Source organism: Trachinotus anak, unplaced genomic scaffold (genome assembly GCF_046630095.1).
Source record: "Trachinotus anak isolate AG129_WGS33_773 ecotype Australia unplaced genomic scaffold, CSIRO_AGI_Tana_v1 ptg000008l, whole genome shotgun sequence".
Lineage (NCBI taxonomy): Eukaryota > Metazoa > Chordata > Actinopteri > Carangiformes > Carangidae > Trachinotus > Trachinotus anak.
In genome coordinates this window covers 15,472,155-15,494,433 of record NW_027273859.1, presented here as the reverse complement: position 1 = coordinate 15,494,433, position 22,279 = coordinate 15,472,155, and the positions used below count along the sequence as shown (strand labels likewise).

General features: G+C 44.2%; 1 protein-coding gene across 1 annotated transcript in view; it reads left to right on the top strand.

Moving 5' to 3' along the window:
- smtnb (smoothelin b) overlaps positions 1 to 21,864 on the top strand; it is a 47,150-nt gene extending 25,286 nt beyond the window's left edge. The window contains 16 exon segments of the mRNA XM_071482991.1: positions 1,857 to 2,560; positions 4,103 to 4,154; positions 5,028 to 5,609; positions 7,924 to 7,997; positions 15,599 to 15,784; positions 16,036 to 16,111; positions 16,289 to 16,321; positions 17,240 to 17,419; positions 17,653 to 17,715; positions 17,839 to 17,920; positions 18,012 to 18,179; positions 18,272 to 18,398; positions 18,568 to 18,719; positions 20,348 to 20,480; positions 20,482 to 20,525; positions 21,561 to 21,864. Of these exon segments, the coding sequence (XP_071339092.1) occupies positions 1,857 to 2,560; positions 4,103 to 4,154; positions 5,028 to 5,609; positions 7,924 to 7,997; positions 15,599 to 15,784; positions 16,036 to 16,111; positions 16,289 to 16,321; positions 17,240 to 17,419; positions 17,653 to 17,715; positions 17,839 to 17,920; positions 18,012 to 18,179; positions 18,272 to 18,398; positions 18,568 to 18,719; positions 20,348 to 20,480; positions 20,482 to 20,525; positions 21,561 to 21,714 (2,810 nt within the window). The 3' untranslated portion in view covers positions 21,715 to 21,864.
- The last annotated feature ends 415 nt before the right edge of the window (positions 21,865 to 22,279 follow it).

The window sequence follows — 22,279 nt, the reverse complement described above, 5'->3', positions numbered from 1 at the left end:
ACTGTAAATTCTGAAAACAAATTGCTCAGCCACTCTCAATTAATGTCATTAGATAAAGAGCGAAATATCTCAACAACATGTCAAGTTCCCCTCTGGATGAATTACAATAACTTTGGTGATCTCCTGACTTTGGGCATCCCCAATGCAGATTCCCAGAGACGCTAGCATGACTGTAGACTCTTAGTCTTGTTAAAAGCACAGTGCATATATTTTCTTTATATGGTGACATGATGAAAAAATACCACAACAACATGCATAAGAAGAGTGGACTTCATGGGCTAGAAGTCACTCAATCTCACTTAACATTAAATTTACTATGGGAAACCGTGCTCTTCCTGTTATGCCAAGTCTAATTTGGTCCAAGCACATTTTAAAAACTGGTCAAACTTGTGTTGACCCGTTCACAGTGAGGACAAACATGAGCTTTCTTTGGGTCATTGCTTGAGTGTGAAAGAAGTATAAAGAAGACCCGTGGTTGTCCTTTGTTTGTGTGCTATATATTGACTGGCAGCTTAGTGCACAAGTAGTGCAGCTTTTGTAGCTATTTTAAAGCAAAAAGCAAGGCTCTCATTATCCAGTAGCAGTGGGGGTTTTCCCAGAAATCGCTACACAATGGACACAACAGTTTATGATTGGCAAAAATATGAACAATAACATGAGAGTTGGTAGAAGGAGCCGTGTTTTGGCTCTCACTTGATTCACAGTTGACCCGTAATTGAGTTTGGGTTGAGCACATCACTGTAGACACTGCTGTCTAGTGGACCATTCATTCTGTCACATGTGGGAATGTGCGGCAGCCCTTTATTGTCCCAACTGTGCATCATAATCACGTTTTCTGTTCAGACTGTGTTACATAATCATCTGGTCTGTTTAATCAACAGCTTGCTGCCATTTATAAATTGATTTGGCACAATTTAGCTAGCATCTTTTATTGGAAGGTGTTATGCAAGAAGGAGTAAAAAAAAGATCAGCTGATTTAAATGAAGCTGTGAATGTCCATGACTTAATCCTGTCTAGTTCAAAGTTGAAAGAGATTGCTGTGGCCGCCAGTCAGACTGAAGTCCCTGTTTGATTTGGTTTGTAAATGACAGCCATGCATACTTGGTGAACCCCATTTGGTTGCAGAGTTGGTGCAAACACAGGTCGTACAAACATGTTTTCATGCCTTGCTGTCTATATGTGATGTGGGAATCGGATACGCTCTTGGTTTTTGCTGTTTTCATTATCTGTGGTACATATACAACCTCAGATATTCCGTTCACTAGAAGTACCACGGGTGTTGGAGGTAGAGACTGTCACTGTAGGAGGATGTGGGCACCACTGTGTTGTTTGGAGTGTGGTTTCCTGAGGAGAGAAGGAGCAGTGAACGAACTTGGAGAGAGGGGAGGGGAAGTACTTGTCCTAGTCTCTATTTCACCCCCACTTCCTCCTAGACTCCTTGTACTTGCTGACCACCTATGGCTGTACCACATGCTCCCCTTCCTTCTCCTTTACGCACATCCACCAACGCAATCTCACAAATCTTGCTCAGGAACTGAGGCCAGTCAGGAGGAAATGCCTACATCCTCTCACGTCTCCACGTGCCTCCTTTCTGATCCCGAGTGATATTTTCTAGCCCTGCCTCTTATGGGGCCTCAGTGCCGCGGAAGTATTTCATTTCCATCATTTCAGTGTCTAACTTCACCACCTCCTGCTCTCTTTGCTCAGATACAGTAACACCTTCTCCACTTTAGATTACTTCTGATCTAAGAGGAAGAAGAGACGTAACATAAAAATCAGTTTTTACAAAATCAGAAAAGCCACAAGGTACAGAAAGGTATTTATTGCTCATGTTTCATGTACGCTTTCTGTTGCAGGCTCCAACTCAGGCATGGTGCTGGTTCTCGATCACCTGGCGAAGGATGATGGCTCTGGGCCTCTGCTGATCCAGCCTCCGAGAGAGGCTATGACCACAGAGCCTGACCTGGTCCTGTCGCACCGTCAAAGGTCAGACTCCTCAGCTTCAGACCGCAGTGTGACCTCGGTGCTTTCCAAGTCCAATCTGGATTCTGTGGCCTCAGAAAAGTCTCTGGGCTCAGCCTACAGAGCCCGGCTAGACTCTGGTGCCTCAGACAGGAGCCAGAGTTCCTCCCAGCGTGGTCGGCTAGGCTCTGGGGCATCAGAGCGAAGCGTCAGCTCCCAGTCCTATATCAGACAGAGACTGGGCTCAGATGTCTCCGACTCTGGCGTCAGATCCCGTTTGGGCTCTGGGGCTTCAGATAGTGTTGGTCTTTTGTCAAGGAAACGGACTGATTCAGGGACATCTGACCAGAGCATGAGTATGTCCTCTGAGGAGAGGGGTCCAGGGGAGGAGGTGGAGATAACCACGAGTGGTTCAACTTACAGCACAGATTCAGAAACTGAGAGCAGAAGCCAAGGTCCAGCCAGCCTCCAGGCTCAGTCCAGCCAGGATCACAGTATTGACCAGGAGCAGCCTGATGGAGCCATTTTATCTCGCAGTGATCCTACAAATGTGCTCAGTGGCAACACCAAGGGGAAAACTGACTTCCAGAAACAAAAGGTAGAGTATACAGGCCTTGTATAAAGTAAATGTGGGCTGTCTTTCAGTCTGGAACATACAGACAGCTGTCAAATTAAAGGAAAAACCTGAATAAAAGAGTGGAGAGACATAACCAATCCTGCTTCCATTCAGGGCAGGAGGGATCACTGGTAATATAAATCTTGCATAAAACTATAAAATCAGCATTCAGTCATAGGCAGCTTGTTTGACATCATTTACTGGAACAAGTGCACTGCTAACAGAGAGAAAATTAACTGTCGGCCCATTAGAGGTAGCTACAGCACAAATGTGTTTACTTTGTCTCTTGTTCCCAGCTGCTGCCAATCAAATACTGACACGCCCCTTTTTTCTTCACATTAATAATTAAAAGCTACACATAATTCCTTTTAAAAAACATGCTGAATTAATTAATGCTGAATTATTGTCTATGAACAGAGGAATAATGTGATTTCAGACAAATCTGGACAAATCTGTTACACAGCTCCTTCCACTGCCATTGTCAAAATACCAAATGAGGGAAGATCTTTTGGAAGAATGGTGTTTGTCCCTCCAGCAGAGTTGCAGAGACATGTAGAGTCTGTGCTAAGGGGCACTGTAGCTGTTTCGGAGGCTTACTAAGACAGGCTCAGAGCAGTTAGAGCCATCTGAATAGCCACGCTGATGCACAGTATTTAACACAACTGCACCACTAGAGTGGGGTGTTGAGCTACATGGCCACAGTCACATGCAGCAACAGGCCAAACTCTCTGTTTCTTTCCATTTTATTATCCCTGACAAGTAAGCCCGTCACTCCATTCTTCAGTGACACCCAGGTCACATCGGCATCCATAAACACACCGTGCTGAGCTGCTGTTTGGAGCTGTTTAGCTTTTGTTGCTTGGATACACAAACTGTGCACCTGAGTGTCTCTGCTTCACCTCAGCGGCATGTCAGCCTCACCTGCTGTCAGAGAGGAACACACAGCGTTACGGGCCAGAGGTTCTGTCTCTCTTCATCCCACAGTGCTGCGAACACACAAACACACAGAGCTGCTGTTTCTGCTCCAACTGTTAACTGTTCAGCAACATTTCCCATCTTGGGGGCTCAGGTCACCATGACGCCATTGAGTCACTCCTCTAAATGTGTTTACCTAAGGCTTCTTTTATTGTTCTCTGCAATATACGCCAATGCTCAGTCTCCTGAGAGTAATGTAAACACTCTGGGGCCCATCATGCCCCCAGCTGCCAAAAAAAGAACAGAGGCCCACTGCTTCACTCCATACACAAATGTTACATAATGAAAACACAACTGGTCGATTCTGTATTTAGGATTGTGTAGGTCTGTGTGTGTCTGTGTGTGTTTGTGTGTGTGTAGTTGTCACCATGGCCATCCATACAGACTCTTGCTCCTCATGAATGTGCATTGCTGCCCTGTTAAACACGGAGCTGTTCAGTACAGCAGCTCTGTGGTTGTCAATCCAAGCACAGTGCACGTTAACCCTTAATCTTCTCAACCTACGCTTCTGATTTTTCTGTCATGTTTCTTTGTTTTGTCCCTTTTCAGATAACAGTTAACAGGGATCTTCCCTTCACCCGTGACAAAGCAAAGGATTCTGGTAAGAAATGAATGCCACTCAGTTAGTCCTGAACTGATTAATCAGCATCATATTTGATAATCTTTTAACACAGTTATTGAGCAAAACCTCCAAACATTTGATTCCAGCCTCTCAAAAAGGAGGATTTTGCTGAATCCCTGTTTTAAATCATTGTTATTGAATATGTTTGCATTCGTACCTTTGAGTAGTAATGATTTAAAAGAACAAGCAATTTCTAATATTCTGGAAGATTTCAATGGGCATTTGTCGCTATTTGACATTTGTCATTACTTTGACATCTTATAAACTAAACGATTAACTAATTAACTTTAAAGCATGTGACAGCATCACACCAGATGGTCCATGGTCCGTATACTGCAGAACGCCATTAGCGTGACTGTGCAAGGCTGCGAAGAGACCATGTTGTAATATACACCATTTCTTTCTTTTTACCAGACAGTGCTCTTTGCTGTGTCCACTGCACTATAAACTGTGGTCCCCCCCTCCCTGAGCAGCACATCTTTTTTTCCTTTGTTAGGATGACCTCAGTGAATATCTTCTCCTCTAATCACTCGTGCTTTTTTCCATTGCAGGGTCTGTGCCAAATCATGGGCTTTATACACAGTATCTGACAGTATTAAGGATCAGAGCATGAAAAAATATCCATGAGTGGAAGAAACATGTCCTGAAATGTCCAAAAAAAATGGACCTGAAAGACAGTGAAACAGGGGAAGTTAAGTCAAGCAAGATAAAGGGGCAGGAACAAAAAGCTAAAGAAAGGGCTTTTGAGGTGGAGGAGAAGATAATATAAGGCGAGGGGATCAAGGCATTCATGCATTGAGCTTTTTTGTTTTTCTGTGATTTAAACTCTATTTCTGCATTATGTCTTTGCAGCACCTGAGAAAAAAAATGCTACATCGGCACAATTCAACTGCACCAACTCTGTACGTGATAGAATGCGCAAGTTCACAGAGCCCACCCAGAGCCCAAATGTCCCAGCTTTGAAGAAAACTCCTCTGAGGAATGGGACAACCTCCGGCAGCAGTGGCCAGACAAATCCCTCCAGAGCTGCTGAGCTGTTTACACACACGGCAGCATCACTCAGCACATCTGGAGACTCCACATCTCACACCTCTGCCGCATCTCAGAGTCAGGCCACACCTCAACCGAGAGGTGGAGCTAACAAACCTCTGTCTTCAGCTAGCCAATCACAGAACTCCATGGGTGGGACGAGGCATCCAGCTGAAAAAGATGTGCACGCCTACAGTAACTCAAAGGAAGACAGGACCCCAGGGAGAGCAGCTGGACAGCAGGTTACCCAGGGAGAGACAGACCCGGACATGAAGACTTTCCTCACCATTGAGATCAAGGATGGGCGCACCACCACCTCCTCTACATCCTCCCCGAGGGGCAACATCGTCCCTATCACGACCATGACCCCACGCATCACCTCTAATGCTCTGGGGCAGAGAGCAGGTAGGAGCATCAACCTTATAGCAACAGGAAGCTCACTCAGTGCTCAAATAACCGGTTTAACATTGTGCAATATTTTGCAGCTTTTTGTTTGTACTGAGTTGGAAGCACAACTGAACACCATTTCTTTTGTTTGATCTTAACTGATTTTTAATGCACTGGGGTTTTTTGGGTACAATTTAATTGCACTGACATTTTTAAGCCTCCTATGGAGCTGGTACAGTATGAAAAGCTACAGCCCACTTTGTTTCAGGAGGTATGAATCCTAATCCTAATTTAGCCACTTCATGTCTTCCCTTGTTAATATCAACCTTTAGATCATGATGGAATCCCAGTTGCTGTGGGAGGCGACCGGGACCAAGGAATCGGTCAGAAGTGGGATGATGACAGGGGGTTTTGTGAGAAAGCACATGGATGAGTGGGGATAGATGTTGTGGCTGAATACGAAACGACATGGTTGATCTGAAGGGTATTTGTTATATAGTGGGCATGTTACAGTGTGGAGGAGGGTGAGGTCAGTAGTCAACAGTAGGGAGTATATTGGGACAAAGGAGACAACAAATGGTTGTCTCAGGCCAAGCTGAATAGTAATGCTGTTACTGTATAACAGTGCAATTGAATAAGCCCACAACAGTAGATTTTGTGCAATAGATGCTGCTTCTTTTAAACAAACAGAACAGAACTAGCTTACATTATTCCTTTGAGCATGCTCTTAAATGAAAACAAACATTTTGGCAATTCACTCCATTGGTGAGTTTGCCTGTTAAGAGACGAGAAAATAGTAACCACAGTCAGCTGGAGGTCCTGTGATTAGAGACAAGTGCAGCAAGAGACCTTTGCTGCAAGTTGGTCTGTTTTCTGTCAGGTAAACATGGATGCCAGAAAAATGTCTACCTGGTTGATGCTAACACTGAAGAACATAATGTTCAGTGTTGGTACCTGACAACGTGACAACGGGTTCAGTGATATACAGTACATGTAGTGGCTTTGCACTCACCTGTAGCTTACATGAAACTATGAGGTGAAAATGAACTTTTAAAAAAAATTTTCAGGCATTTTTTGCCTTTAGTAGTGAGTTGATAGTAGAGAGGAGAGAAGGAATGAGGAAGGAGAAATACAACAAAGGTCCTCTTGCAGTACATGAATCGGAGATCTTGCGGTTCGTCGTCAACGCCTTAACTCTAAGGGCACCAGGGCACCCTGTAAAAATAATTTAATGGGGAAAAAATTACAAGATGATTGTCCCTGAAGTGAGTATAAAAACATTAGTATAGAATAGTTTGACATATCATGCACAGCCATATCATCTGTATTAAGTCACGTCACCAAGAAAAAATTAAAATATGTAGTGTTTAGAGGGTGTTAGAGAGCTAAAGCAAGTCTTCAGTGGGCCATCCATAGATGGTATGAGTTTATCTTACAGGCATGTTGAGCAGTGGGCCAGTTTCCCAAAAACAATGTTCTTTTAATGTGCATACTCAGTATATACTCAAAGTGCAAACAGTACCAGCAGGGATTCATTAATTGCATGAAACAAAAACATAACCAGCTTGAATCTCAGTCCATTTCAGAAGCGAGGCTGCTACAGCTGCTGTTACAGTGTGTCCATACAAGATGTCTTAAGTTTCAGCTTTTCCCAGCAACTGGGACCTCCAACCCAAACAGTTTATTTAAGACTCAAGCTGGACCTGTGCGATTACAGCCTCCTCACCTCTTAAACCACCACCCCTAGGACGCATTCTAGCAGCCCCACTGGTCTCCTTCACGAGAGTCACACGGTTTCTTTTCAGCACAATTTGCTTTAATGGTTTTGGGCTCCTTTTTTGGGAACCCGTCCGTCTCCCACTGACTGAGAGCAGGCTGCTCTTGTGCCTCCAGTTTCTCTCAGAAGCACCTGCCAGGACCCTGTACACTGTGCTGTGCTGGTGTGCATCAATCCTATATTTTATGATATAGCTTTTGTGTGTACGTATGTGCATGTGTGTGTGTGTGTGGCGTGGAGGTACCAGGAAATGCCTGTGTGTACTGTTGGAAGTGGCTGAAGGGGGCTGTTTACATTTAAGGAGTCATCTACATTTTCTCACTTGTCTCTCGTTAGACATGTGTCCATGTTGTTTATGACACTATGGCAGCTTATGTAACTGACTAATGGCTACCACCAACACAGTGCAAAGCCATGCACACATCTCTACTGTATACATGCACACAGGTCTCTGGAGTTTGTTCTTATTCATCCTTTAGCTGGGGATTAAATCTACCTGGGTTTAAAGTGTCATAAAAATTATTTTATGATTTGTCTTTTCTGTGTCTGTTTCAGAGTTGACCCTTGGCCTGAGAGCGACGCCATTCAAACTCTCCTCGTCCGGCTTCTCCTCTGGATCCACCATAAAGGTACAGTCTGCCTTAGGACATATTTTTTCAGGAAAAGATGACAACATTTAGGCTCCATAGAAACTTGACAGAATTTGTCAAACATCCTTAAAGAAAATCAGTTTCCAGTCCCTTCCAATTAAAGACGGATGTTTTTTTTCATCCGCTGTTTAATTTCCATCTGATTCATTTGGATTCATCTGGTGTTTTTGCTGCGTCCCTGTCACAGCAATCACCTATAAAGGCCTGAAAAGCGTAAAAGAGTAAGGACAATGAAAGGCAGACAGAGTGTGAGAAAAGGAGGGAGCGGAGGCAAGAACAGTGTTTATCAAACACAGAGTGGGTAGCCAGTCACATCTGTCCTTGTAAGGTATGTGAAGGAGAGAGGGAAAGGGAGGGAGGTGCTCTGGGCATTCCTCATTTTCTCTCTGCAGGCCATGCCCACTGAGATTTATCTGGCAAATGTTTCCCAAATCACACCTGTCTGTCCTCATCCTCAGCAGTTACTGCCCAGCTGCATTAAAACACATGTTGACATGAGTTCTTCATCACTTTGTCTTTTCTTGGGGGCACTAAAACTCAAAGATGTAACTCTTTGCGCACTCTGATTGGCTGAAAGTGATCTTTTACTGATGGCGGAAAGTGACGCCCCCCCCCCCCCCCCCGTCTCACAGTGACCTCTGGGGTTTAGGCAGTGCAGCTAAACTTCCATTTGCCTCATTCCTTAACCTACTTGCCCGTCCATGAAAGGAAGCATCTTTATGAATGCAGAGGAGGGGATTGAGAGAGTGAGGAGAGGAGAAGTGGTGTCCTGTTTACTCTTTAATGGCCGTCCTTTCCACTCCCTGTGTCGAGTGCAGCTGTAATCTTGTGATGGGATCAGGGAGCTGGTTAATTAGGGCTGGGAGGAGACTCAACGAGGCTGCAGAGAGGATTTAAGGTGTTGGAATGAGACTGTCTCCATCAGTTAGGTCTACAATCACAGGACTAGGTATGATCTAAGATACTGCAGCAGAGTCTTTCTTATAGCAAAGGGATTTTGCAGGAAAAGGACAAAGATTCTGCAGGAGATCAGATTTATGTTTTGACTGATCCAATTTCAGTGACAGCATTACCCTAACAACACACAGGTAACATCTTTGTGTGAGTGCTAACGTGTGTATGATACTACTAAACATGGTGCATTTTAAATTATGGTAAGAAAATACATGCATTTGAAGAATCTGGATCACAAGATCAGCCCGTGACCTGCAGCATCAGCAACCCACCAGCACACTATGGATTACAGCCTGCTTCATCTACTCACTAAACATTAGTTGTACCATAAATAGTTATTATACTATATCTATGATGTTATTCATAATACACACCAGGCGTGATTGTGTGATTGCGCCACTTGACTGTAGCACACACAGTTCTCCAAACAACTGCATCATCATCATATAGGCTTTACATGAATGCCTTTACTGATAAACCACGAGGCTACGACAATAAGTACGTTTCTTGACATTTCTGTCTCTCTTTCTGTCGCACACATCTGCTGATATTTCACCTGCTTTTTCCAGACCTGCCTACGTTTTACCTTACAAAGCCAGAGCCTGAGTTACTTGGTTAATGAGATTGTAAACAACGGCTGTTGGTTAGCATCAACCTGGGGGGAGGCAGCTTGGTTACTTTCAGACTGATCCTGAGACCACCTGTTCCCTGACTTTCCCTGGTTTAGTCGAAGTTCAAGGTTGAGTGAGAGGAGGTGACATGTCAGGGGACATTTTCATATTAAAGTAGTTTTTCACGTTAAAACTACCTTTTCACATTAGTCCATATGTTCATTATTGCACAAAGAGCGTGCAATATGTGGTGTAACTGTAACTGAAGCTCTTCCTATTTAGTGTTGTTGATGGTTGTTTATTGACCACAGTGGTTCCTGTCTGGGACTCTGATCTGTTTGGGTGGTCCAGACTTCTTCCTGGTGGTCTAACTTCGAATTCACAACCTCCGCTGTTTATTTTGTTGTTTTTTTTTTTTTTTTTAATAATTCCAATAAAACATGTAGATGCTGATAGCATCAGTTCTTGCAGTGGATATTCTCTAAATTACAATCTCAGATTCAACACAGAGAAACATTTCAGATCAAATAAACAATGGAAAGACTCCAAAACGATGAAGGACAAAGTTAAAGAGTCAGTAAAGAGATGTGAGTAAAAGAGAGAGAGCTGCTCCTTGTTATTTATTATAAAAGTGAGACTAAGATGAAGTTAATGGCAAGGTCAAGATGCCTGTAGTGTTTCAGAGCAGTGATGAGAGTTCATTTCAGATAGGTGAGATGGGCAGCTGATAATTGATGCCTCCTGCTCCAAGTGATCACAGCTGCTCCTGCTCATCTCAGCTGTTGGTCCATGCTGACCACTGTGCTCGGCCTCAAATACAAATACAAATAATGCCTTAGCTTTATAACCAGGGTGATGACAGGACAGTCTCTTTCCTGTAGTCATAGTGATTACTGCCAGGCCTCGGGTCACACTTGGAGAAGTGCTGCTGCATGAACGTGGGCACAGTGACAGACCATCTCACTGTCACACAGAAGAATAAGGACCCCATTGTTAGCAAACTGCTGATCTATGACACATGCTGGTTACACAGCCACTTCACATGTGTGGCAGATTTAAGCCTGGTCTGTGGACCAGGGTGCAAAACGGGGAGAAAAGCTCAGAGATTCTCTCAATGTCTGGATGAACTTACTCTGATTTCAAAATCACTGTGTTTTATTCCTCATGTTTTATTGCCAGCTTAGAGTTAGATTTCCTTCAGAGATGTTTTTCCCTCATTGTTTTTTTTCTGTAGACTGAAATATCAGTGTTGCTTTAGTTTTCAGCTCTGTTGGAAGTTGCACTACGTTATTTTTAGTAGCTCTTAACAGCAAAGCGTTCACAATAGCCACAGACACTGCCACATATAAGAGTGAGAAGAGATAAATTTAATCCAATTCTCATAACTACATAAGATTTACCATAATAATCAGTAATACAGGCAAGCAGAAAAAAGTGTTTGTAATTTATACCTTCTAGTCTTTATTTGTCTTGCTTCTTCTTTCTACATCACTGTGCTCTACTGTGGATGAAGTGCTTTGATGCATGGTAAGACTGAAGCCATGTCCTTCTTGGGTTTTGACCCACTTTCCCTGCTGCCTGTCACATTTCTCTCCACTCTCCCTTGAGGCCAGATTCTTCCTGGGACTGGTTTTGCTTACCTGTAAATCCCAGGAAGGATCACTGTTGCCCTTTGTCAAATTGTTCTCCACTGAATGCCAGCCCTGTTTATTTTGGACTTAGGTGATTCATGTTCTGTGTGTATGTGCTTTAGATAAATAAAAATAATGTTTATGCAGTCACGGCATTCCATTTTTAAGATGCAGATATTTACAGTGAATTTTTCTGTTTTGCTTGAATTTCTTAAAAACAGTTTCATGCTTCCGATGCATTGGCATGTCATCAAGAATTACAGGTTTATCACATTTTTTCATGTGAAGCCTTATATTGTTAATCAGACTGCATTCAGTACCATTCCTCTGCATGGACTGCAATATGCCAATAAATCTTCGGTTGGCATTTAAAAGATCTTACATCTTACAATATCTTACAATAAGAACAACATACACACACAGACTTCTGTCAGTGGTCTTTGAGAGCTCTTAATTTAACACAAAAGCATCCACAAGAGCAGCAGCTAGAACCCTGCTGCTTCGTAAGTAAGGCTAAAACCAAATCTTGCAAGGACTGCAATGTTGTTGACATCCTTGCCCACAGCTGTGGAGAACTGGGCCCCAACTCCTCCTCACTGGTCACCCAGTCCGCTCTGTCATGGCCCTAAACACTATGACCTTCATGGCCTGATCTTCCCTCTGGAGGCCTGTCTTGAAATCACAGTCATGGAAAACAACCGACCTGATTGGTTGGGACTTGGTTTCATTTTGTCAGAAAGCAATTTTAAGAGGAGTGAAACACTAATGTGACACACTTTCAACTCTGCCCAGGCTTAGAGCCACATCTAAACCCCTCTTTGCCTGCCAGTCGAGGTGTGAAGGACAAGGGCTCTAAATAAAATGAAAGTTGAAAGAGGGAGGGGTGAGTTTTCTAAATTGTTGCCATTACCATTCCCCCCTCTGGCCTCCAGTAGTGCCCCAGGACTGACTGTCTCAGTGGAATAATGGTGGGGCAGGAGATAAAGAGACATGTCCATGGCACCTGGAAATAACAGGGGGGGGGGGGTGGGGGGCAGCTACTGCTGCCTGGGAAATGGGAATTCTGGCATGCTCATTGGCTGTCAGGGTGTTGGCCAGTAAAGAGGGGAGATTCGCTGGGGATATAAAGACCATGCATTGTTTTGAAAGGTCTCAGACAGACAGACAGGGACACTCTCACATCCGTGGAAAAGGACACAACATTCTCTGATCTTACACACCAACTTAAGTTTTCAGGACATTAAATTGGATTTAAACTGAAAGAATTTGACCAGTGTAACACTGAGTGCAGCTGGTCTTGCCATGCCTGGAGTGAACCTGGACTTCCTCCCAGCCTCGCAGGCTCCAGAGGCTTTGGGCAGTCCAGACAGTGCTTGTGCCGAGTCTGGCCTGGAGGAAGTGATCGGCGATCTGCTTGCTCAGGAGGAAGTTGAGAATGAAGGGGACCAGGAGAGCAGCGAGATGAATTTTGAATTAACATTACGGTGTGCAGTTGGGGAGATCCATAGTGACCTGCAGGCCTTTGGGAAGCAAGTGGATGCCCGTCTGGAGGAGGCAACAGCTCAGGTGGCTCCTCTAGCTGAGGCCATTGTTAAGCTGCAGGAAGAGAACCTGAGGCTGAGGGTTCAGCAAGATAGGCTACTGAGGCAAGTGGAGGCTCTGAGCCAGATAATGGGGCTACCTGATCCCTTGCTCCATGCACTGCCAAGGAAGGAAAGCTCACCTTCAATTCCTTGTGAAATCAAAACTCCATCCAGTGATTCTCCAGCTTCATGTGGTGATCCTCCAGGTTGCGCACCCCAGGATACTGCACTTGAAGCCCCACATGACAGTTCACCCTGCACTCCCCAAGATTCTGCATCCAGTGCATCCCAGGACACTCCAGCTGGCACTCTGCTGGATACTTCATCATGTGTACCCAAGGAAACTTTATCCTGTCCCCAGGACTCAGACTCCACAGGGACAAGCGCACCTCAGAATTCAGAGCCTTCACCCATCCCTCACCCGCCTACCTTTGCAACCCGCCGTTCCCTTTCTGCTCCTGCTCTGATGGCAAACATTTGTTGTAGCGACAGTGAGGTACTGCACTCTGTTAATGGTTCTGATCATGAGCGCTTATAATTCAGACAGGGTGCTTGAAGAAAAGGAATGTCTTTTGAACCAGTGTTGACAATACCTGTGAATTAATGGGCTATGAGTTTTACATGCCATAGCAGTGACGCTCTGTGACCTTCTGTTCTATCTGTCATAGCTGTCCTTTGGTTGTAATCTCACATTATGCACTCGCTTCATTTAAAAAAAGCTTGACCATCTCAGCTGTCAGTCAGTTTTGACAGGTTGTATTTATGTGGAGGAGGTTTTCCAGTCCTGTAACACCATGTGTTTCCAATTGTGTCTTGGCTAGCAATCGAGTGTCTGTGTCTGTGTTGCATGCACGTTTTCTGCTGAGAGGATACACTTCCTGGTGGAGGAAAAAATGACTATGTTGTAACAGTAACAGTGGCCCTGGCTTACAGTTTGCCATCCATAACATTCACTTTGGCAGGAACATGAACTTAGCATTAGATGTTTTTAAAAGGTAGCCATAAATGAAAAGATTTTACTTGTCTGGCCTCAGAAGAAGAAGGGGATTTAAGGTCTTACATTCCTGTTATAAAGATCATTGCACATGCTGTCATCTCCAGGCTTGTTTGCTCTATGCTCCATTGAAATCCCATAACAAACCCCATGTGTGTTTTGTGTGTGTACTCGTGACATTTTGAGGGATACTGAGTCTTTGCTACATTGTCTTCAGTTGTTCAACTAGCCACAGTTGATATTCCTGTCTAATCCTGCGGAGACAGCTGGGTCTGCCCATCAACTGCTCCATTAAAGGTGATGGACTGTGATAAGACAGTGATAATGACCTTATGTGATCATTTTCCCTACGTCTTTGTGCAAATCAGCTCTCCCCTGACAGCTACTCATAATTCTGCTGGTGGAGACTGCACTGCAGGTCTAAGCGGTAGACCGAAAAGTTTGTATGAAGGGTTGTAGCCCCTCTCCCATTGGAGAAAACAACTTAACAAAAAGAGCATTTTTTATGCCATACTTGCTCAGATGCTGAAGAATATACTGAAACACAATTCAATATGAATGGAGCAATAAGGTTATCTCGGATTTTCTCACCCCACACACATTCCCTCATTGCCTGACTTAGAGCCCTTGTTTGGCTGTGTTGTGTCCCAAAACATTCCTGGTCGGTCAAGTGCCTCTCAGTCCAGCCTGTCCCATGGGTCAGAACTTTGTGTCCAGAAAAGTCTTAAAACCAGGGGCCACCCGTGATCACACAGCTCTGTGCTTGTGCTGGGCAGTGTCCCTCCCTGCTTGATGAGACCTGGCTCGACTTTGGCCTGCGGAGAGGAGGGCTGATAGGGTAGATAGTGTGGACAGGGATGGGGCCAGCTGTCTGAGCTATATCTGGACCTAGACTTGGTTACAACAAAAGCATGGAAGTCACAGCTAGAGCCTATAGTCTACCACAGGCATTCAGCCCCATATGGCAATTTAAGAGGTGTTTTTTGTAGGATTTATGGTCACTCAGAATATGCTGCTCCGTAGCCAGGTTGAAACCTTCACAATCTATAATGTTCTCTTTTTGTTCTACCTCCTTTGCTCCTGTGCTCACCAGCCCTTCTGTGGTGTGCATACCAGTAAGGATGGCTTTGGATGTTTTCCCTCAGAGTTTATATCTGCTAATGCATTGTTCCCATCTTACAGCTCAGTGGTGTACCATACCTGTCACATAAACTCATGGTTCTCAGTAGCTCGGTATCATTTTGACACTCCATATGTCAGTCACGCTCCATGAACTCAGTGAACAGTAACTTGGCAGGGTGTCCCTTGCTCTCATTTGCTTACTGTCACTCTCTCTGGCATGGCTGTAAGGTGGAGGGGATGGAAGAAATGATGAGGTATGGTGAGTGGGAAGTCTTGGTACAAAAAGAGATTATTAGAGGGAGGGAAAGATGTGAACTCTGCAATCTTCTTCACACGCTCAGGCCTATTATGGCTGCAGTGTGTTTAACCGAAAATCCTCTTGTGCCTATTCCATCCTAAATGTCAGCAAGCTTCAGTTATGGTTTTATAAACCCTCATCCTGGTTTCATAAATACTGAACTTAGAACCTGAGCTCCAGGTTAGGATATTCTGCTGGCAGGAGCTCTCAGATGGCAACGCACATATCCAGCTAAGGTGACAGTTTCCCTTTAAAATGAATATAGACAGTACCTCAAAAGTCCCTGCAATGTGAGATTAATAAATGCTGTGGCAGTGCTGTGTCCTTCTGCATCTCTGCATGTGTATGCTCTTACTCATGGTGTGTGTGTGTTTGTGTTATGTCCAGATGGAGACAGAGCCTGTTATGGCCTCTGAGCCAGTGTTTTCAGCTGGACCGTCTGTCCAGGTGGCGTGTCAAGTCCCAGCCATCCCCAACGGCTCCAGCAATCAGGCCAAACCTGAGGAACGCTCTGGAAAACTGACTGCCGAACAGCTGGCTGCCATCGAGGACGAAGAGCTCCTTGACAAAATGGTACTTCACGCACAAGTTATAATTCTCAATGATTTTGAATAAAAGCACAAATGCAACAGCATCAGTCGTGCAGAAAGTTTGTGTATTAACACTAAATCTCACCAGCTATGTGAGGGTATATTTTTAAAAGGCACATCTCACTGTTATGTGTATTCACAATGTTAGAACTGCATACATAAATAGAGCCATGCCACTTTGGCTTTTAGTGGGGAAATGCATCTCATTGTTTTTTCTTTCCCCCCCTTAAACAGCTGGATGAGTCAAAAGATTTTGAGGAGAGGAAGATGATCCGTGCAGCCATGAGAGACCTTCGCAAGAAAAAGAGAGGTAACAGCATAAAGAATAACGATCTACTCCGGCCACTTGAACGTTTTTCATGACTGCTGCTTTATTTCAGATCATGATATGCAGACACAATGCCTTATAATAATTTTGGTTCTCATTATTATCAGTATTTCTTCTGTCTGTTCTTTAAAACTTTTAAACAATCCATTCTGCCCTCAGAGGCCATGCTGGGATGTACTCAAGAGGAAATAGGTAGGGCAGGTTGGTGTGCAGTGTTGATACTTGCCTGCATTTGTCTTTTTGTGTGCACCACCCTGTCACTGTCAGACCACTATAACCTTTAAACTGTTTGTCTCTCAGATGTCTGCAGTGGATGAGGAACAATATGTTGACAGTTTTGTTAATGTGCATGTATCCTGTTTTTTTCTTGTGGAGTGTTACTCACTGACCGCAACATCTACCACACTGAGTGTATTCTGTTTTGCAGTGAGCTATCACCATATGGTTACACCAGGCATCTGGTTGCACTTACAGTTGAGCCACCTAATCGGATTCCCAGATCTGAGCCTACCCTGGAAAAATCTGTAAAGGTTCAGAGTATTCAGTGGCATCGAGCATGCAAAGGGTCCAAGACGGCTCATAGTGTCCTACCTCAGATTCAGCTATGGCAAAAAAATATAATACAAAAAAATATCAAACAGAGCTAAATGGAGAGTTTAAAAATGGATGTCTAAGACTAACACTTCACAGTTTGTTTAGATACATGTACACCTCAGGTAAAAGCTGGAGGTATCAGTGCAGGTGTTAAGGTGTTCTGGACATTGATTGTCCCCTCTGGAAGGCTGAGCCAAGTTCAGCAGAGTGTGTTTGCTCTCTTTGATCTGTGATGTTTGTGCAGTATATATTGCTTGACAGCTTTGGCTCGGCTGCAAGCCTCCCGCCTGTGGGTGTTTGTGTGTTCAGAGGAATTTTACAGTACTGTGGAAAGACTCCTGAAATGTATCGCCTCAAATTTGGAAGCTCCGTTTTAATCCATCTTTGTGGCAGTCAGATGAGGTGCTGTCAGTTTGTTTAGGACCTCTTGTCATCCTCCTCCTCTTTTTCCACTGACATCATCTCTCCTCATCTCCATCCTTCCTCTCCTCTAACCTCTTTTCTCCTCCACCCCAGACCAGAGAGAAAAGGAGCGTGAGACGCGTCTGCAGGAGCTGCGGCAGCAGAGAGAAGAGCGTTCACAGAAAGGTCGCGCTGGGGTGGGAGCAGGAGAGGTGGTGATGAGGAAAGTGGAGAAGTCTGCAGATGGCTCCACCCTCAGTCAAGTCACAAAGACAGACCGCTTCGCCCAGTCTGGTACCTCTTTTTAGTTTTTTTCTTTAACCCTCTTTAAACCTTTCTTGAACTTGTGTTTAACCACTGAAGTCAACAAAGAACAGCTTCTTATGTGCAATGATATCCTCCTGACTCGCAAAATAACATCATGGGAGAGGAAACACAAACATAAAAGTGTAGCAGTGAACAGAATGTGAGAGAAAACATAATGATTATGTAGTGAGGACACCAACTCTGTGTGTTTGTGTGTTCAGATGATGGGAGCAGATCAACACGCAGCACTGTTGTTGAGGCCAGTTATGTGCAGAAAACAGACAGTGAGTCATTACTTTATTTTGCTTTCTGGCTTTGTTACATCATTATATAATCATTACAGTCTTATCAGTCAATATCATTTATACCATGTTGGTTCATCATGGCACATTATGTCTGCATTTCAGGAGGGACAGTCCAGTCAAAATCATACAGCTACTCCTCTTCCAGTTCCTCTTCCTCCTCTAACACAAGCAAAAAAGTGGGCAGGTAGGTCTTGAAACATCAGTAAAGTAACAGTACTCAATGTAAAATCCTCACACCTTCACAAATTAACTTGCTGTACATGTCGCTGCCTCAGTGTCTTTGATCGTGAGGATGACACATCGACTCGGAGTGGCAACGGTGGGTTGGAGCGAAGGCAGGCGGAGAGACGCAAGGAGCTGATGAGGGCTCAGACTCTGCCAAAGACCTCTGCCATGCAGGCCCGCAAAGCCATGATAGAGAAGCTGGAGAAGGAGGGAGGCGGGTAAGGATAAACAGAGAAGTAGTGCTACCAAAGAAAGAAAAGGAGCAGATCAAAGCATGTAAATATTAACACAAACCTGACTTTTCTTTTAGCCCTGGAAATCAGGCAGTTGCCAAGGTAAACAAGGTGCAGCGGTCAACCAGCTTTGGTGTACCTAACGCGAACTCCATCAAGCAGATGCTGCTCGACTGGTGCCGTGCCAAGACCCGCTCATATGAGGTTAGACAACCGGCCACAGCAACCCACTGTGTTGTGAGCTCTTCTTTAATGTCAGCCAATAGAACCTGAACCTGATGATAAAGACAAGATAGGCTGAGATGATATTTGCCCACTTTGGGAATGTTTCCACGACTGCCTCCATATCTGTTCCATTTGTCTTGTCCTTCAGCATGTGGATATTCAGAATTTTTCATCCAGTTGGAGCAATGGCATGGCGTTTTGTGCCCTGGTGCACCATTTCTTCCCTGAAGCCTTTGACTACAACTCCCTGAGCCCCAGCAACCGCAGGCAGAACTTTGAGGTGGCCTTCAGCTCGGCAGAGTGAGTACACACAAAGGATATGTTTGTCCAAGTAACATGCACAAACCACATCAGTTTGGATGTTGTTAAGTTTTGACTGCAAGTGTGAGCTTCAACCGACTTTGTTGGAGAAACCACATCAATTGCAGTGAACCATTTTGTTAAGATAGGCAGAGAAAAAGTGAAGAATATGTGGAGAAACCGGTGGAAGAAGCTGCTGCAGGCTTAGTTTTCCTCCATGGCATAAAGATATAGACATCATCTTCAAATCCAAGGTCGTCACGGTGTGAAAACACATTGAAAATCAAACAATTCAAGCCAGCGGTGTGGACTGCTCCCAGGCCAAACAACACGTTGCTTTCTTTGAGCTGCACAGGTTTTCCCGTCCTTCTCTCATTTCTCTGTAAAATCCATTTATAGCTTTTATACAGTGTTGCTCCTTACCAACATCCACTTGAGCCTGAAGCACAGAGATGGAGAACAGAGAACAACTGGAAGTTCCTCGACTGATTTCCGAGTGTTAACTTTCTCTCACAGGTCTCTCCCAGGTGTATCAAGCCCCCTCAAGGCTGAGGGAGCCTCATTACTACTCTAATAACTCCACCTCTAAACCTCCGTCTGTCTAAGAGTAACTGCTGTGAAACCCTACATCTGCTCTACACAAGAGATCAATGAACAAAAGCTCCCCAAACAACCACCAGGTTAAAAAACGGACGAGCTCTCGGCTGCAACTCCGATACTTTATCCCTCTTTTTTTTAATTCCTAATTTCTACTCTCTCCTTTTTCTCCTCTCTTTCTCATCCCTCTTGCGTCACAGCACTCTCACTTGTGATGCCCCCCCCCCTCACCAATCGACGTGTGTGTGTGTGTGTGTGTATTCACATGCTCCCAGTAGGATAATGTCCATGCTGATGTTTATAGTAAGGATTTATATTCACCCAACCACAGCCTCTGTCTCTCCACCTTTTGTGTTGCACCATCACTCACTTCCCCTGGCACTGCCGACCCTCCCAACAGTTTGCTGTCATCTGGAACCTCAACACACACATTCACACACACTCATTCCTGTGCACCAGTGTGTTTGTAGAGTCACCATATGGTTGTATCTTTGTGTGTGTTTCTTATTTTGCAGAATAATTGTTGTTTTTTTCATCGTGTCTTGTGTTTCTGACAGAACATAGTAGTATTGAAATGGCCAAAAGTCTCTTGTCTTAGTGCACAGAAAAAAACAACAACAAGCAAAAGGGCTAAATGAGCGTCACCTGACACTCATTTGACATTTTGTTTTGACTCGTGTAGAAGTGTGTGTGCCACATACTGTACGTATCATGATGTTCATGAAGCATGTCAACTCATGGATATATTTGTGAACACAGAGAATGTAATGTTTGTTCTTTTTGTGTCCTTTCTCTCTCCCTCTGTCTTTTCACTCTGAACCTTTTACATTTGGCTGCTCACTGCTTTATCTGTTTTTTTCCTTCCTCCTTCCTTTCTTTCCCACTCTTTGTCCATTATCTCTTTCCTGTTCCCTCTGTCTCTTTCTATCTGTACTTCACTCTTGGTCCTTCCTGTTTGGGTCTTCCTTTCCTTCCTCTCCCTGTCCTCCCTCCTTTTTTTTCTCCCCCTCCTCCGCCGGGTGTGGCCGCAGGAAACTAGTGGACTGTCCCCAGCTGTTGGATGTGGACGACATGGTGAAGATGCGCGAGCCAGATTGGAAGTGTGTGTACACGTATCTGCAGGAGTTCTACAGGGGCCTGGTGACGAAGGGCCTGGTTAAAACCAAAAACTCCTCCTAGAGTCGCACCCCACCTAAAACTGAACCCATGGTGAGAGAGGGGACAAGCCTATGAAGGAACCTCACTTTGGTTCTAACAGATGTAAAGGGGTGGAGAGTGAGTGTGTGTGTATGAGTGTGTGTAACTGCATGTTTTTACCAGCTGATTGGGTTTATATCAAATATGGTGGTTCAGAAAACTCCTTTATTGGTTGCATTTGGATATTTGATCCTTCATGTTAATCTGAAGCTCCTGAGCTACAAAGTACCAAACATGGTGTGTGTGTGTGTGTGTGTGTGTGTGTGTGTGTGTGTGTGTGTGTGTGTGTGTGTGTGTGTGTGTGTGTGTGTGTGTGTGCGCGTATGCGTATGTGTATGCGCGTGTGCATGTGTGTTCATGCGTGTGTATGTGTGTGTGTGTGCGCGCGCGTGTGTGTGCGCACAGCCAGACTATGGCCAGGGCAGGGAGCCAGGACCATCTGCTGCTCAGCACTTTAAAAGGAACTGCTGTATCACAATGTTTCAAACAGAGTAGTTAAGAAACAAAGCAGATAATTGGAAGAAAGACTGTGTTGTCCACTGACTTTTTATCAAGAGTGACTTTACTGGTGTTTATTCATTTTGCTTGTAAAGCCTTTTAAAGATACTGTAATAGTCAAGTACAGAATGACCCATGTCTACATTTCCTTAAATAACTAAACTGATGTGAGCCTGTTGACATTTATTTTGTCATGCAAGAGATTTATCCTTGTGCAGCTCTTGTTTCTCTACTCTTTGTTTGTGTAGGGTGTCTCAGAGGGTTCGCTGTATGTGGAGATAATGCCACCCAGTGGTCACTCTCAGTTCATTCAAATACAATGCATCAGTGAAGTTTATTCATAACAAGCTTTTAGAGGGCTTCCCACACAGTGGTTTATCATGAGAAAGGACCATATGGCTGATTCATTATGAATAATCACGACTTAACATGATGGTTTGGAAATCTGAAGAGAATATCCTCCTCCCTACTCCATCTGTGGTCCTCTCCCATGCTGTCTCTTCATCCTCCTCTTTCTCATACACATTGTCTTATATGCCTGTTCTTTAGGACATACGTCAACTGTATGCCTTTGCTGGAAGTGGAGGACATGATGATCATGGGTAACAAACCCGACTCCAAATGTGTCTTCACCTACGTGCAGTCTCTGGTCAACCACCTGCGCAGATACGAGATGTCCATGGGTCGGCCCTGTGACCTCTGACCTGTGCTCAGTGAGCGCTCAACCTACATGTGCACCCACCCTGTTCTTACCTTCACCAGCCCTGACCCCTCCCCCAGCTCCATCGTCACCTGATGACTGCCTCCATTCTCATAGGCTCGGTCACAGACTTGCAAATCTCCGATGGACAAGTTGGGGATAATGCGTGTGTATGTGTCTGTGTGTCAGTTTATTTGTGTTGGCAGTGGTGATGTGTATTCATTATTTCAGTTCTCTTCTGGACACACATTATTAACACAAAGTCCACCTTTCTCTAGCAAGACAGCACCAAAGTTTTTGTAAGACTAGCATTTAAGCTTTAAAATTTTACACACTATTTGTACTCAAACTCAGCTTTATATCAGGTAATATTTAACATACAATAGCTGTGTCAGTACTCTAGTGTACCTCAAGAGAAAAAAGATATTTTTAATAGTTCATGTTATATATTATATATGATATATATTTATTATATATTATATATATTATATATTTTTACTGTTTCCCCTTTTAAATTATTTATACCAACATTTTTATCTGCTACACTTTTGTAATTATTGTAATTTCC